Source organism: Melozone crissalis, unplaced genomic scaffold (assembly GCF_028551555.1).
Source record: "Melozone crissalis strain CALT ecotype California unplaced genomic scaffold, PUWL_Pcris_2 ptg000017l_1, whole genome shotgun sequence".
NCBI lineage: Eukaryota > Metazoa > Chordata > Aves > Passeriformes > Passerellidae > Melozone > Melozone crissalis.
The window spans coordinates 5,269,503-5,284,030 of NW_026535795.1; the positions used below are offsets into that span (position 1 = coordinate 5,269,503).

Genomic DNA, 14,528 nt, shown 5'->3' on the forward strand with positions numbered 1-14,528 from the left:
TTTCCATCTGTTCTGTATCTGATTAGCTCCTGCAGAGTATGTGATTAACTCAACTTCTCAACATCATTAGCTGCTCTGCATTCCCATTATGGTTCATCAGTGTGGGACCACACACAGGCTCCAAAATGGTACACGTTGGTTATTCTTAAAACCTTAATCCACACTGCTTGGTTATTCTCTGTGATGGCCACAGATCGAGGGAGAGGAGCCAGGAAAACATCACTACTGTGGAGCAGACACAAAATGCTAATGAAAACAGAGTTTAAGCAGATCCTCGTTCTGATCGCAATGCTGGAGCTAAATTAAGCCTTTTGGAAGAGTTCAAGGCTGGTGTTATCCAGCTGGAGACAGCTCTGGAGGCATCCAGCCAGCACAGGGAGAGGAGAGGAGAGGAGAGGAGAGGAGAGGAGAGGAGAGGAGAGGAGAGGAGAGGAGAGGAGAGGAGAGGAGAGGAGAGGAGAGGACCATGCCCTGTGCATGGCCACATCCTCCTGCTCTGCAGCAGGCTGGTGGTGTGAGGAAAATTAATCCACAAACACCAGAGGTTTGTGTCCAAAAAGGAGACAGAGGAGCCCTTTCTGGCTTTATTCCAATAAAGGGAGAGGCCATGGAGCATTCCCCTGGGATCTCTCAGATTTTTGGAGGGTGCAGCCTCCTTTGTATCTCAATTTCCTGGCCACATTTCCCTTCTCTCTTTCTCCATTGGCTGAGGTATTTGAGAGGTACAGACTTCCCAATACACCTGATACCAGAGATTTCCCTCTGATGTATAACCTTCCCTTTTAATTTTTAATCTTACTGAATTTAGGGGTTTTTCTTCTCCATTGTTTTTTTCATCTCTCAATGTTTAATTTTGTTTATCAGCAAACCTAAAGTTTATTTGTAACAGTAAATATCTTTTTCCATTCATCAACCAGTGGAATCCTTCCCATTGTTTCTTTTATCTTCCAGTGCTAGTTTTTATCTACCAGCAGACCCACAGCTTGTTTGGAAAGACAAATCCTCTATTCCTCTTCTAGGTACCTGCACCTTGTAGATCTCCAAGCACAGCACAGACTGCAGTCTGGCACCCCAAGCCTTGTAGTAACACGGATTTTCCTCTGGTATAAATATCTACCAATACAAAACCTGAACCTCCTCCACAGCCTGGAGCAGGCAGAGCTCGAGAATGAGCCTTGTGCTTTATCCTCTGGGTTGTCTTTGGAGGGTTTTCCCTCAGTGAGCAGAGCAGTGAGTGGCTGTGTCAGGAGCAGATGCTCACATGTTCTTGCTGTGCAATTAAGGAGCTCCAGCCTCAGGGACACCAGTGGCTGCAGGGCAGCAGCAGCAGCACAGGGACAGGAACCAGTCCAGGGACCCAAGAGCATCCAGAAGCTCCATCTGATCATTAATCTTCAGGCTTATCTGTTCTCTTCCTTCATCTCAGCACCAGTACCTGCAGTGTCCTGTTCCCAGACCACATCCAGAGCAGAGATAAGGCTGGGGCTCCTGCAGAGGTCTGAAATACAGAGTTTTGGCCAATTCCAGCTCTTGTGGCTGATGCCAGCTGAGATCAACAAAACCTGCTGAGTTATTTAATCAGCAATGGACTGGACAGGATCAGCCTGTGTTCCAGGCTTTTCTTGGGGATATTTTTTCCCCCAGATGAAAAACTCTGGGTGTCCTGCTCGTGTCTTTGCTCATGCTCACACTCTCATCACTGCCCCAGCCCCTGAGCTTCAGTGCTTGTCACTGCCATCCACCCCCTGTGTCCTGGCTTCAGGCTCTGCCTCTTAACCCAGAGCTGATCATACATTTTGACATCAATGCCTGTGACTGGCAGCCACATTTCACATCACCGTAACCTTTCTTTGAAATGTCTGGGCTTGATATTCAGTGAGTTTGAAAAGGTCTCCCCGAGGCACAGGGAAGGTCTCTCTGAGCTCCTGCAGCTCCAGGGGGTGACCAGGGCAGCTCTTTGGGGTGAGATCAGAGCAATTCACACAGCCACACTCTGTTACCTTGGATAATGTGTGTGCAATGTGTACTCACCTCTAGCTGGGTAGAAGAGGCACAGGGTGTATCAGGATGTAACAAATAGAGGCTTTTGTGGCCAATTCTCAGTACTTCAAAGAGAAAAATAATAGCTGGGTTTTGGTATCTTGTCTTTGATTAGTCATTAAACTAATGATGGGATATTAGATCCTGGATCTACACAGATATTTGCATCCTGTCTTGTCGCAGACATCTTTTTATTAAAAATCCTTTCTTAGGATTTTTTCCTAAGACGCTGAGATTTTTTCCTTCTGAGATGCTGAGAGGCCTCCAAAACAAAATGTAAACAATGGTTATCTGCTGCTGTGGAATGCAACAGGTGCATCTGTGATTGGTCTCATGTAGATGTTTGGAATTAATGGCCAATCACAGCCCAGCTGGCTCTCTCTCTGTCTGAGCCACAGGCCTTTCTTATTCATTCTTTTCTATTCTTAGCCAGCCTTCTGATGAGAACTTTTTCTTCTATTCTTTTAGTGTAGTTTTAATGTAATATATATCATAAAATAATAAATCAAGCCTTCTGAAATATGGAGTCAGATCCTCATCTCTTCCCTCATCTGAGAACCCCTGTGAACACTGTCACACTGTCCCTCTTTGTGAGGAAAGGGAGGGTTATTTCAGAGGGCTGAGCTCAGTGGGGTTTGTGCCACTCTGGTGCTGTGAGGGGATTCAGGATTCCACCATCCCCACCAGAAGTGTCTGCAGAGGGCACAGAGTGTCCCCCAGCCAGGTCAGCAGCAGCCTCTGTGCGAGGGTGACAGCTGTGTCACCCCTGCCACGCTGTCAGGGCTCTGGAGAGAGAGCTGCCCAAATGAGGTGTGACAGGCAAACCTGCCCCAGATAAACCTGGCAAAGCCTGCAAAGGTCAAGCTCCTGCCCAAAGGCACTGGTAGAGCTCCAGATACACACACAGCCTTTGGCACTTGGCCAGTTATTCCTATTTACCCAGCATTTGTGCTCCCACACCAGGATGCCCTGATCCAAGTGCCTGCACCAGGCCTGCACCAAGATCCAGAGCCAACACATTGCAGTACTGCTCCCCTCAAAAAATTCCAGAGGAGATAAATTCCCTTGCTAGGCTGTAGTTGTCCAGCTTCCACGCTTTTCCCTGTGCCAGTTACTGGCTCCACAAGCACGGTTATTTTCTTCTATCACTCACAAACACTAACCTCTGCTGCCCTGCTGTAGCTAAATGGTATTTACCTGACAGTCCTGAGACACTTGGCATGGAAAGCTGGAGAGATAATGTAAAGGTGGGATTAATTTGATGGTTATTTATTTACTGTGGGGGAAGAAAAACCTGTGGATGTTTTTTTTTCATCAGACACGTCCTGGGAACATCAAACAGGAGTGCCATTGCCAAATGCTCCCTTTGGCATCCCAACACGATGTACCTTCCCCTTCTCTGCTTTGTCTTGCACAGATTGCTGTATCCTGGAATGCAGTACTGTGCTTATTAATGGCTGAAATTATCCACTGGCTGGTTAAAAAAATGCTAATTCTGGCTACTGAGTGAGATAACCAGTAATTTTGTAAAGTACATTTAGTCAAATAAGATTTTTTGGCAGCCAAATGTTGTTGTAGCAGAATGTGCTTCCCTGATTGACATATGCTAACAATACTGCCTCCACAGTCAGGGGGAGGATAATTTACTTTCCATTTCCATTGGAAATGAGGTGAACCAGAATGTGGTAGATTGTTGAAATGTGGCTCTGTGGTTTAACAGATCTGCTCAAAACCACAAATCAAATGATGTGCTGTATCCTCAGGCCTCTCCCTCATCACTTCCAGGAAACCAGCAAGGACATATCTCCTCTTGAGTCAGTTTTCATCTCCTTTGGGGTTTCTCACCATTTCCCCAGGTGTATCTGCACTGAGAATCCTCCCCAGCAAAAAGCAGGGAGGCTGCAGCCATCTCACAGCATTCCCCAGGTGTGCTCAGGGAAATGAGCTCTGACAGAAACTTAGTGGGTACAAATGAGGTTTGCCCAGCTCCCCATCATCCACACTTCTCTCCATTTCAATTGTCCTTCCCACAGCCCTGGAAAGAAAGGGAGAAAATCTCTTTGGGCATCCCAGCTCACTGCTGGAGGGGCTGTGTCCCTGGAGAGGCTGAGCTGACAGAGACCAAGGGTTGGCTCTGCTCTCACCTCACCTATCAGGCTACAAGGGAACATCTCTCATCTCTGACACAAAATCCTTGCCATAACCCAGGGCTAAAATTATCCCTTAATCTCAGCTGGTCCCCTTGCCCACTCCAGGGGCCTTGCTCCAGCTGCTGCTCCATGGGATGCACCACACTGGGACCAGCATTTCATGCTCCCCTGGCTTTGGGGGATTTTATTTACTTATCTGGAAAAAAGGCATGGGGGAAAACACAACACCCATGTTCAAAAATCTTTTATTATCTCAGTATTGGAACATTTTCTTTTTTCTCATCTAAACTCTTCCAATTAAAATGTTGTGAGTGGTTCTGATTCTTGGCTATTTTTATCATAAATACTTAGAGTGTTGAATTTGCCACTGTATCTCCAGAAGAGCCTTTAGCCTCATGTGTTTACTTTTAACCACTTCTCCAAGATCTCACTCATTTTTTTCTGTGCCTGTCCAAAATCTGGTGCTGATGGACCATGAACAGCCAGCTGCAGGTGGCTCAGGGGATGGAGTTTTGCTGGGAGCAAAGGCGACCCATAAACAGGTGTAATACTCATCAATTTTACCCTCCCTGCCTTCAGATGTATCTAACAAAAAAAAGTTTTGTCTTCTAGTAGGGATCCAAACCCCATCTTTTTCCAAAGTGGCCACTGATGTTGGAGACACTATAAAATATCACATTAATCACCTCCAAAAAATCTTCCTGCTCCTGAACTTTTGAGTGTGTAGTCCTGGGATCCCAGACTAGCTCCTCTTGAGCAAGGGGGAAATTTTCCACTGACTTTGAGACATTGTTGGAGGCACCAGCTCCAGCAGTGTGCAAAGCCACTTGAAAATGAAGTGTTGCTGCACTCATGTGCTCAGTGTGCTGGGCTCCCAGCAAGCAGCTCAACAGAAAAACAGGGAACAGAAAAGGTTTACTTAGGAAAATTGGCTTTTCTAGCCCTTGTGTACTTTGAGACTTTGTGTTTGCAAATAATAATTCTTTCAACAAATTAAAACATTCTGCTACTGGGGAAAATATTGATTTTTTAAAATTTTTTTTTAATATATGAGAGTTTTGCTACAAATCAAGGCAGGGGAAAAATCTTTAAATATAGCCTTTGATGGAAACTATGCAATATTCCCACTTTTATCATAACAATTCCTAAAAGGGAAAGTCAATGCTATTCTAGCCAATTTCATAAGCTCTTTAAGAGACTACACAATGCAACTATGGAATGAATCAAGGCTTTTAAGACAGCTTGGAAAAGACTTTTAGAGTTCTGCAAAATTACATCAAGCAAGTGTAATTTACAGGTAGGGCAAAATTTTAGAATGAAAACCAATAAATCCTGAATCTCAGGTGACAGAGTGAAACATTTCCAGAGTTAAATGGTGCATTTTGCTGATGTGCAGACATTGTTCAGCAGCGGGGAAGAGGAAGGGCATTCTGCAGCTAAAGCCACAGAAATTGGGGTGAGGAGCTACAGGGTTCATGTGTTAGTCTGACCAGGTTAATCTGAGCAATCATTTCCCCCCTGTGTGCTCCAGCTCAGCCTGGCTGCATTGCAAGGGTTAAATAGTTGGTCTTTATTGCTTAATGATCAGTCTTAGCCTGTGGAGGCAACTCCTAAACATAACTCTTTTTATATACAGGAGGCTGTGAGATCTTTTAGAAGAGTAGAAAACTGTTTTATACTTAATAATAGAGGCCATTGGCAGCTTGTGGTGGTGGGGTGTATCAAGGAGTTCACTCAGCCCGCAGAGGAGCTCTGTTGTTGTTATCAGCATAAACGGGAGAGGATGTTCTCACCATGTGGGACAGAGACAAAACCCAGCTGGTGCTTTTGCTTAACACCTTGAGCTCCAGAGCAAAAAGTTGTACAGAGGCTTGATCCATCCAAAGAAAACCTGGGCAACAACCACAGAGCCTGTCTTCATCAAGAGAGGAGTTTCTGCTTCAGACCTATGGACAGAGAAAGTGAAGTGTGTCTGTTGTGCCTCTGCTGCCCTGTGTTTATGTGCTGCTCATTTCTTTTACAGATGCCCTGCAGCACCTTGGGGGTGTGGTTGGGTGATTCCCATTCACCTGCAGCATTTCTGAATCCCCCCAGAGCACAGAGCCCACAGATCTGCACCAGACACAGGGTGTACAGAGAACCCTGCCCACCGTGGTGATGGTCCAGCAGGGGTGGGTGGATGGAGAGGGGATATCTCCATCCCAGCAGATGGAGCACATGTCTCTAGATGAGGTTTTGCAATCTGCAGAGGGACCTGGCATTATCTGGGTTGTTCTGTGTCCTACATCACTGAGGTGAAAGATAAGTCCCTGTCTAGGGAAGAAGTCAGCCTGCCTTGGAGCTCTCCCACTGAGCAAATTCCCTCTTGAGTTTCAAAGTTTCATCTTTTTGTCATTTTATCACTTCTAATACAATTGCTTTCGCAGCGATTTGCAGCACGGTTCAATTCTTGTCAATATTTTGAAATTCTGAAAACTTGAAGGGCTTTTCATTTGTTCCACACTCAGCTGGGTGATGTGCTGAGTCTCCTCCTGTGCCATCCAGCAGAGAGGATGAGCTCTTGGGCTCAGCAGAGCAGCTCCCATCCCACATGGCAGATGTGCAGGCAAACCCTACACGTGCCTCTGTTTCCCTGGGCTGCCCTTTGCCAAGCTCAGTTCCACTGGGGTTTCTAAACAGCCCAAAAGCCTTCCTGCATTTGACATGAACTGTGACTTCCACTTGATTCAATCACTGCTTAATTTGATCCTCCATTTAATTTTATCAAAACTGTAGTAATCAAATAATTTGTACTAAAAACATTACAATTTCCACTTGTTTATTCTGATCAATTTTAATCCTTTCAGGCACAAGGTTTATTTAACGTAGTTATGAGGTAACAAAACACTGTCATTAAATCCACAAGGAAAGGACACAAGACAAAACAAAAGATAGTTAAAAAGATCCCAAGGAGGGCTCATAATGCAGGAAAAGACAATAACACACTGTTATTTAGAAGTCACGCTATGCATGATGAGAGCTAAGCAGCATCCTGCTGGTTGTGAGATGAAAAGATCAATGACATGTTTCAGAGAAGACATTTCTGGCAATGAACTGCACTGAAAAGGGGAAAATACATAAATGATCTGAATAGATTGGATATGAATGATTTTGCCTTTTTTGGGTGTTGACCGACATGAACGAACTTGCATCAGCAGCATTTGAGTTCTTCCTCTGTACAACAAACCTCCAAAACCAGCTGAGTGAGAGGAGGGAAAGCTTTCCACTGCAGGCTGTTCCTCTGTTGCTTTGAGAAATAAAACCCAACCTCCTGCTCCGCTGCTCCTCTCCCTGACTGTGCCCCATCCCTCCCCTGCAGGTGAACACCTTCATCTCCTTCGTGTTCCCCATGGTCGTCATCTCGGTGCTCAACACCATCATCGCCAACCAGCTGCTGGTGATGTTCAGGCAGGCGGCCCAGGAGAACCAGGTGTGCACCATTGGCGGGCAGCAGACCATGCTCAGCATGTCCATGGAGCCCAGCAGAGTGCAAGCCCTGAAGCACGGCGTGAGGGTCCTGCGTGAGTATGGCCTTCCCTTGGGGAATAGAAATGGGACTGGAAGAGGAACAGGTGGGAATTGGAAAACACTTCAGCCCAAAACGCCCTCTCCTTTTGTCTTTGCTTGTTGGTGTTAGGAAAATTAATCCACAAACACCTGAGGTTTATGTCCAAAAAGGAGATAGAGGAGTCCTTTGACTTTATTCGAATAAAGGCAGAGGCCACAGGGCATTCCCCTGGGATCTCTCAGATTTTTGGAGGACAAAGCCTCCTTTTTATCCCAATTTCCCGGCCACATTTCCCTTCTCTCTTTCCCCTCTCTTTCTTAACCTCTCATTTCTGAGGTACTTGAGAGGTTCAGACTTCCCAGAACGCCTGACACCAGAGATTCCTCTCTAATGTATTACCCTCTCTTTTAATTTTTAATTCTTACTGAATATAGGGGTTTTTCTTCTTCATTGTTTCATTCATCTTTCAATGTCTAATTTCATTTATCAACAAACCTAAAGTTTATTTGTAACAGCAAATATCTTTTTCCATTCATCAATCAATGGAATCTTTCCCATCGTTTCTTTTATCTCCCAGTGCTAGTTTTATCTACCCAGCTTGTTTGTAAAGACAAATCCACTATTCCTCTCATTGGTTTGCAAAGCTAAGGAGCAGACCTGCTCACTCTGGAAAAGCAAAACCAACCCAGCATTTTAATGATTTAGTCGACAGCAATTTAAGCCTTGCTTGTGTTGTTTCATTACTTCCCTTTTTCTGCATAGCTCTGGTTCAGACAGAGCTTGAATAAAAGATCCTGCACTCAGGAATTGAGCTGTACTGCAGAGTAGTGGATGTCTTGATTAAATAAACTGAGGAAAAGACCAAAGAATCTAGTAGCTTAACCTTAGAGAGGATAAGGCAAAAGCTGCCCAAAAATATTACCCAAAATAGCTAACAAAGGGTGCCCGTAGTGGTTTTAAACATGAGATGGAGAGAATTTGTTAGCAGAAAGCTTTCTGGTGTTCTGGTGTTTTTAGAAGTTTTGGGTTGGCAGGGACCCCAAAGTTCACCCAGTCCCAAACCCTTGCCATGGGCAGGGACACCTTCCACTATCCCAGGCTGCTCCAAGTCCTATCCAACCTGGAATTGGACATTTCCAGGGATGGGATATCTTGGTATTTGAAATGCTTTGGCTCAGACATTTCCAATGAGAGAAATCCCTAGAGAAGGCACCAGGAGCCTCCATGACAGTTTCCCAGATGTTTTTCACAGGGAATGCATCCCATGCAGCACTCCTTGCCTGTGCCATAGGTGAGAGCCACCTGTGCATTCCCAACTGGGAAACACCTACTGAGAAAAAGGAAAGAAAAGCACAGGGGACATTAAATTCCCTGCAATTATCTTGTTGGACTGTGTTTGTTTACAGTCTCTACACCCCAATGAGCTGTTACCCAGGGGTGGGTGAGGAGGGAGCCTTGTTTCCCTGTGGATCTTACCAGGACTCTGCTCCTTGCTATCCCTTTCTGTTTTTTAACACTTCTGCCTGCTGCCACGAAGTGAGAAGCTGCCTTTTCTCACTCTGCTACACCACCTCACACACCTCTCTCTCTCTCCTTTTAGTATTGTATCCTCTTTGATCATCAAGAAGAGAGAGCTCTTCATGAATAATAGCAGAGAAACCTAAATTTACATCTGGCATTCCTCAGCACTGGAAGAAGTGCACCCCTCACCCCCAGGTCCACATCTCCTCTGAGGCTCTGAAAAACAACCCTTCACTTTCTGAACAATAAGCATAATTTTCTTTTTCATCTTCTTCTGCTTCCTCTTTTTTCTTCTCCAGGCAAATTTTTGGGTTTGCTGTGTACTGCAAAAGCTGAGAATATTTGGCAAAATGAGGGTTTCAGTCAGGAGCCTGAGGGGGCTCAAAAGTGGGTCAGATGTGGCACCACGGGGGCTCCCTGTGCAGGGATGCCCAGATATTCCAGGCATCTCCTCAGGGCCACCCCAGCAGCAGGACTGAGCTCCCCTCCCTGCTGGGAAGGCAATGAGAGGGCAGCTGTTTGCTGCATTTCTGTGCTCAGGAAGATCCAGCAAATAAAAAAAATCCTCCCTCACTTTTGCCTGTGATTCACTCCACCATGCAGAAATGCTCTCTTTATCCAGCAAATGGGAGTGAAATCCTGTGCATTTCAGTTTTTCAGATACAAAAAAAGATTTTTTTTTTCTTTTATTACTGGAGGTGCTTGATTCACTCTTACTTTTGTCACCTGTTCCTCATGAGTTACATTTTAATAACCCAGCTCTCTGAGCTGTCTGAAAAACAGCAAAGAATACACAAGGATTCACATGATTTATCCTGGCATCCATGACAGCCAAAATCATGAACAGAGTCTGGGCTGATTTATGGAAGAAAATAAAAATGATGCTTGTCCCCCCTTATAAAGCTGCTGGCAGAGTATCAGAGCTTCATGGGGGTGAAAGTATTTTCTATTTCCAAAAGTGAACTTTGGCCTGAGGTACAGAGAAGGCTGATTTAGGTTTAAGGGTGAAATGTTTCAGAACTTGTAAAAGCAGAGCTTAGAAAACAACTTTTTGACGTTCATGGTGTGCAGGGCTGTTGGGTAAGAGCAGAGCAGCAAAAACTTCCCTGCTCCAAATGTACTGAGATTAAGTATTTGTTTACATTGAAATAAGAGCTAAAAGTGGCTAGGCTAACAGCCTCATTCAAAACACCCACAACAGTGTTTTCCTCCCTTTTGGTAGCATTTGTGAATTTTCTTGGCTCTGCCTGACTGTGGTCATGTACAGAATAATGAGGGTGATCAGGATCAAGGGATGTGTCAGGCCTGTTGCCTGGGAGCCAACTCATTAAGTCAGTAAGCAAGAGATTCCTGATTCCTGAATTCCCTCTCTGCTGTCAGAGCTCACCAGGTGTGAGGATTCAAATTCAGAGGGCTCCAGGCACTCACAGCTTCCCAGCTTTTTTTACTGAGAATATCAGGGCAACCAGGTCTGTTGTTAAAAATACCTTCCACTAACAGATTGCATACCCTCCTTCATCCACCTAAGTCCTTCCATTAAACACCTCCAGGTTGTGTTGCTATTCCATGGGTCTGCTGGAGCCCTGGAATGCTGAGTCTCCCAAAGCTGTGTGATGCTTCACAGGAGTATGAATGTTTTCTGATATGCCAATCACTTGATAAAGTTCTAAATAATCCTTAAATACTCACATGCACTCACACACCAGAACAATCACGCAATCATGGAATGGTTTGGGTTGGGAGGGACCTTTAAGCTCATCTCATTCCATCTGCTGCCGTGGCAGGGACACCTTCCATTATCTCAGGTTGCTCCAAACTCTGTCCAACCTGGCCTTGGGCACTTCCAGGGATGGAGCAGCCACAGCTTCTCTGTACAACCTGTGCCAGGGCCTGTCCACACTCACAGGGAAGAATTTCTTCTTGATATCCCAGTCTAACCCTTCCTTCTTTCATTTTTAAAACCATTTCCCTGTACTGTAACTCCAGACCCTTGTCCCAAGGCCCTCTCCAGCCTGCTTGGAGCTCCTTTAGGCACTGGAGGGCTGCAGCAAGTTCTTCCTGCAGCCTTCTCTTCTCCAGGCTGAACAGCCCCAATTCTCTCTGCTGCTCAAAAATCAGGGTGTATTTGAGCTTGGCTGAGGATGAAACCTCTGTTCAGCCAAAATGTCTTCTGGAAATGGTGCAGTTTTGTGGCATGGACTGATACCCCCACTAATCCCCCTGCCTGCAGCCCTCAGCAGCTCCTGGCTGCCTGTCAGACCATCCCCACGGGGATGGAAGGAGGGCAGGAGTTACTGAATGGCACAGCTGAGCTCTGATAACGACACTGAGACAAATTGATGGACATCAAGGGGAGGCTCTGCACGGGGGACGTTGGCTAAGCCTATTAAAATGTAATCAGTTCCAGGTAGCGTTTGCTCTGTCACTGAAGCTGCTTAGTGAAAGCAATTATAAAGCACTTAGAGGTTTAGCCAATTAAAAGAATATCCTTCAGTCTCCCACAGCTGGCTGGGTGATGCTTCAGTAAAATGCCTCTTAGCAGATGAAGTCAAGATGCATTTTTTACTGAACATCTGTGAATTTTTAAATTATTGAGGCCTCTGTATTTCGTCAAGTAATACAAGACAAAGGCCAAGAATTAATGATGTATCCATGTATTTCATTAATTTGTGCATTAATAATTCCCCTTCTGAACAAATATTTTGAAGAGTCCATTCATTTCTCCTCAGCAATGCTCCAAGTCTGAGTTATTCATTTCAGGAGGAGAATATTGCCATGAGATTTAGTTTAACCAGCCTACAGGCAGGAATAGCTCATACTTTGCAGCCACAATACACAGAAGAGCACCAGTCTAAAACTCCTTAAACAGTTGTATTTCATAATTCCTATATTCTAAGGAAAGCAGGTTTATTTGTTCATGAATCATTTCTTTTCAAGAAAGGAACAGAATTCATGGCAGTTTGTATCTCTAATAAAAAGTCTCAGCAACTCCAAGTGGAGTTCAGCAAAACCCCTGTGGCATTAAGCTTGAGTGGAAGCTGATTTTAACAGCTGAAGTGTCACACTGAAATTTGGGAGGATAAATTACCTATTTAACAGTTGTATATATTTTCCCAGAGATGTTTGTAGTTGTAGGTTTACTTTGCAGCCTGCCAAGTGAGATAAAACGAGCAGCATCAGAGTGCTCCATAAACACCCTCCAAGGAGCAAAAACCAGGGGTGGCTGCACCTCTTGGGGCAGGGAGTCTCTTTTTTCCCCTCTGTGTCCCTTTGCTCAGCCTGGCACAGCATTCCTGCAGGAATTGCAGGTTCTTGTGGCTGCATCTCTGCAGAAAACTCCAGCATTGGCCATGCCCTCACAGCAGATTTTTCCAGGTGTTAAGCCGTGACAATGTGAGTGTTTAAAAAGTTAACTAATGTGATTCTAAACATGAAGTCAGGCCAGGGCTTTAGTCAGTGTGGAAGCATGCAGGGAATACAGCTCCAGGGTCCCTTTGATGAGCAGAAACTGTTCTGGGAGGAACAAAGGATGTGTGAAACTCAAAACTGGAGGGGAAAGAAGAAAGGGCTGCAGAGGAAGCCAGTTCAGGTTACACCCGTTCTCACCAAATAGAAAGAGACCTGAACGTGGTGAGGATAAAATGGGATCCCTTCTTTACCTTTCAAAGGGGAAATTCTGTTCCTTTCTTCTTCCTTCTCCTCCAAACATCCAGACATCCCCAGGGGAAATGGCATGAATGAAGTTTAAATGGAATCAAGCAACCTCTTCTCTAATTTCCAAAAGAATAATTACCTTAGAAGGAAACTTGGGAAGAGACCCCAGTATGCACTGGGAGAGCAGTGATGATGTGCTGCTTGCTAGTGCCTGTTCTTGGGCCAGCTTTAATCTGTATTTTCTGCCTTGCCCCTTATGGATGGAACTGGTGCCAGGGGATGATTTAACCACTGGCATGAGCTGGGGCAGGAATTCACATCTATTTTCAAATCTGTCATCTGAAGCCATTAAAAATCGGGACTGGAGAATATAGTCTGGGTGAAATATGTTGATTTTGAATGCCAAAAGGTTTTTCCATTCTTTGTGCTGCCTCACTTTCACTAATAAAGAAGAACTTGGGGTTTTTTTCAATCATACATTCAGGAGAATTAGGGATTGTCTCCAGCAAATGTTGTGTGTTTTCAGTGGTGTTTAAAGGAGCTGATGACTTCTCAAGCTCACTGTTACTCCCAGTTTCTTCTTTGCTCTCCTGAGTACTCCTGGTTCATGCTGGTGGTCCCCAAACCCTGCTGATTGTCACTGACTTTTATGGAAATCCTTTCTTCCACAGCCTTATGACCCAAATACCAGCATAAGTAGTTTTAATTTTACTGGGCTCCTGCAACCCCTACTTTGGGGCCTGCTGATATAAATATTGCCAAGAGCATGTCAGGTAGAACATCATGTTAATATAAACAGCACCTCGAGGTTTGAGGAGGCAGTGCCAGCTGAGCCTGCACTGGCCCAGCTTTCACCACCTCTCAAACAGCACTTTGGGAGGGCTTCTCTTTTAATGGCATCAACTAAATAAGTACATAAAACCTAGGAGGTTGGGATATACAAGGATTGTTTCTCCAAAAACCACCCTGGTAACCTTTTGTACATCTCATTAGTACCAGCTGGTGGGTGTGCACCCCCTAGGCAGTGTTGAGGATGAGTCTGAAGCACAGAAAAAGCTGAGAGCTGCTGTTCAGGGGGGCCAACACCTCCCCAAATATCTCCTGTCTTTGCTTAGGAATTCCACCGGGCTGCTCCACATCTATATGTGGCTCAGCTCCCCTTCAAGTGCAGAGAAAAAGAAATAAATTGGCTGAAATAGCCTGGACAAAACTATCGAGGGAAGATGGATCAGAGCTTCTCTGGAGGCCGCAGCAGCAGCAGAGATGGTTTTAAGAAGGAGCACCATCCCTTTTCTGCCTCTGCTGGAGATAAAGGAGGGCAGGACAGAGGGATCCCCTCACCCAGGGCCACCCCCAGGCTGCAGGACTGTGACTCAGCATCCCACAGGGCCTGGAGGAGATGAAGTGAGGAGGAGGAGGAGGAGGAGAACACCAGCCCAGCTCTGCGCCGCAGCAGCAGCTCCGGGTGAGTCAGAGCTGTGGCTCCTCACCCGTCACTGTCCCAGGGCTCTGAGTCACTGTGAGCCTCACATGGCCCCACCAGGGCGTGGGGGCTGCAAACCCCTCCTAAGCCCACTCCTGAGCTCAGCCAAACCAGCCAAATCTACTCATGGTGC

General features: G+C 45.5%; 1 protein-coding gene across 1 annotated transcript in view; it reads left to right on the plus strand.

Moving 5' to 3' along the window:
• NTSR1 (neurotensin receptor 1) overlaps window positions 1-14,528 on the plus strand; it is a 54,012-nt gene that overhangs the window by 31,177 nt on the left and 8,307 nt on the right. Inside the window, exon 2 of the mRNA XM_054274609.1 lies at window positions 7,549-7,750. Coding sequence (XP_054130584.1) covers window positions 7,549-7,750 — 202 coding nt within the window. The remainder of the gene's footprint in view (window positions 1-7,548; window positions 7,751-14,528) is intronic.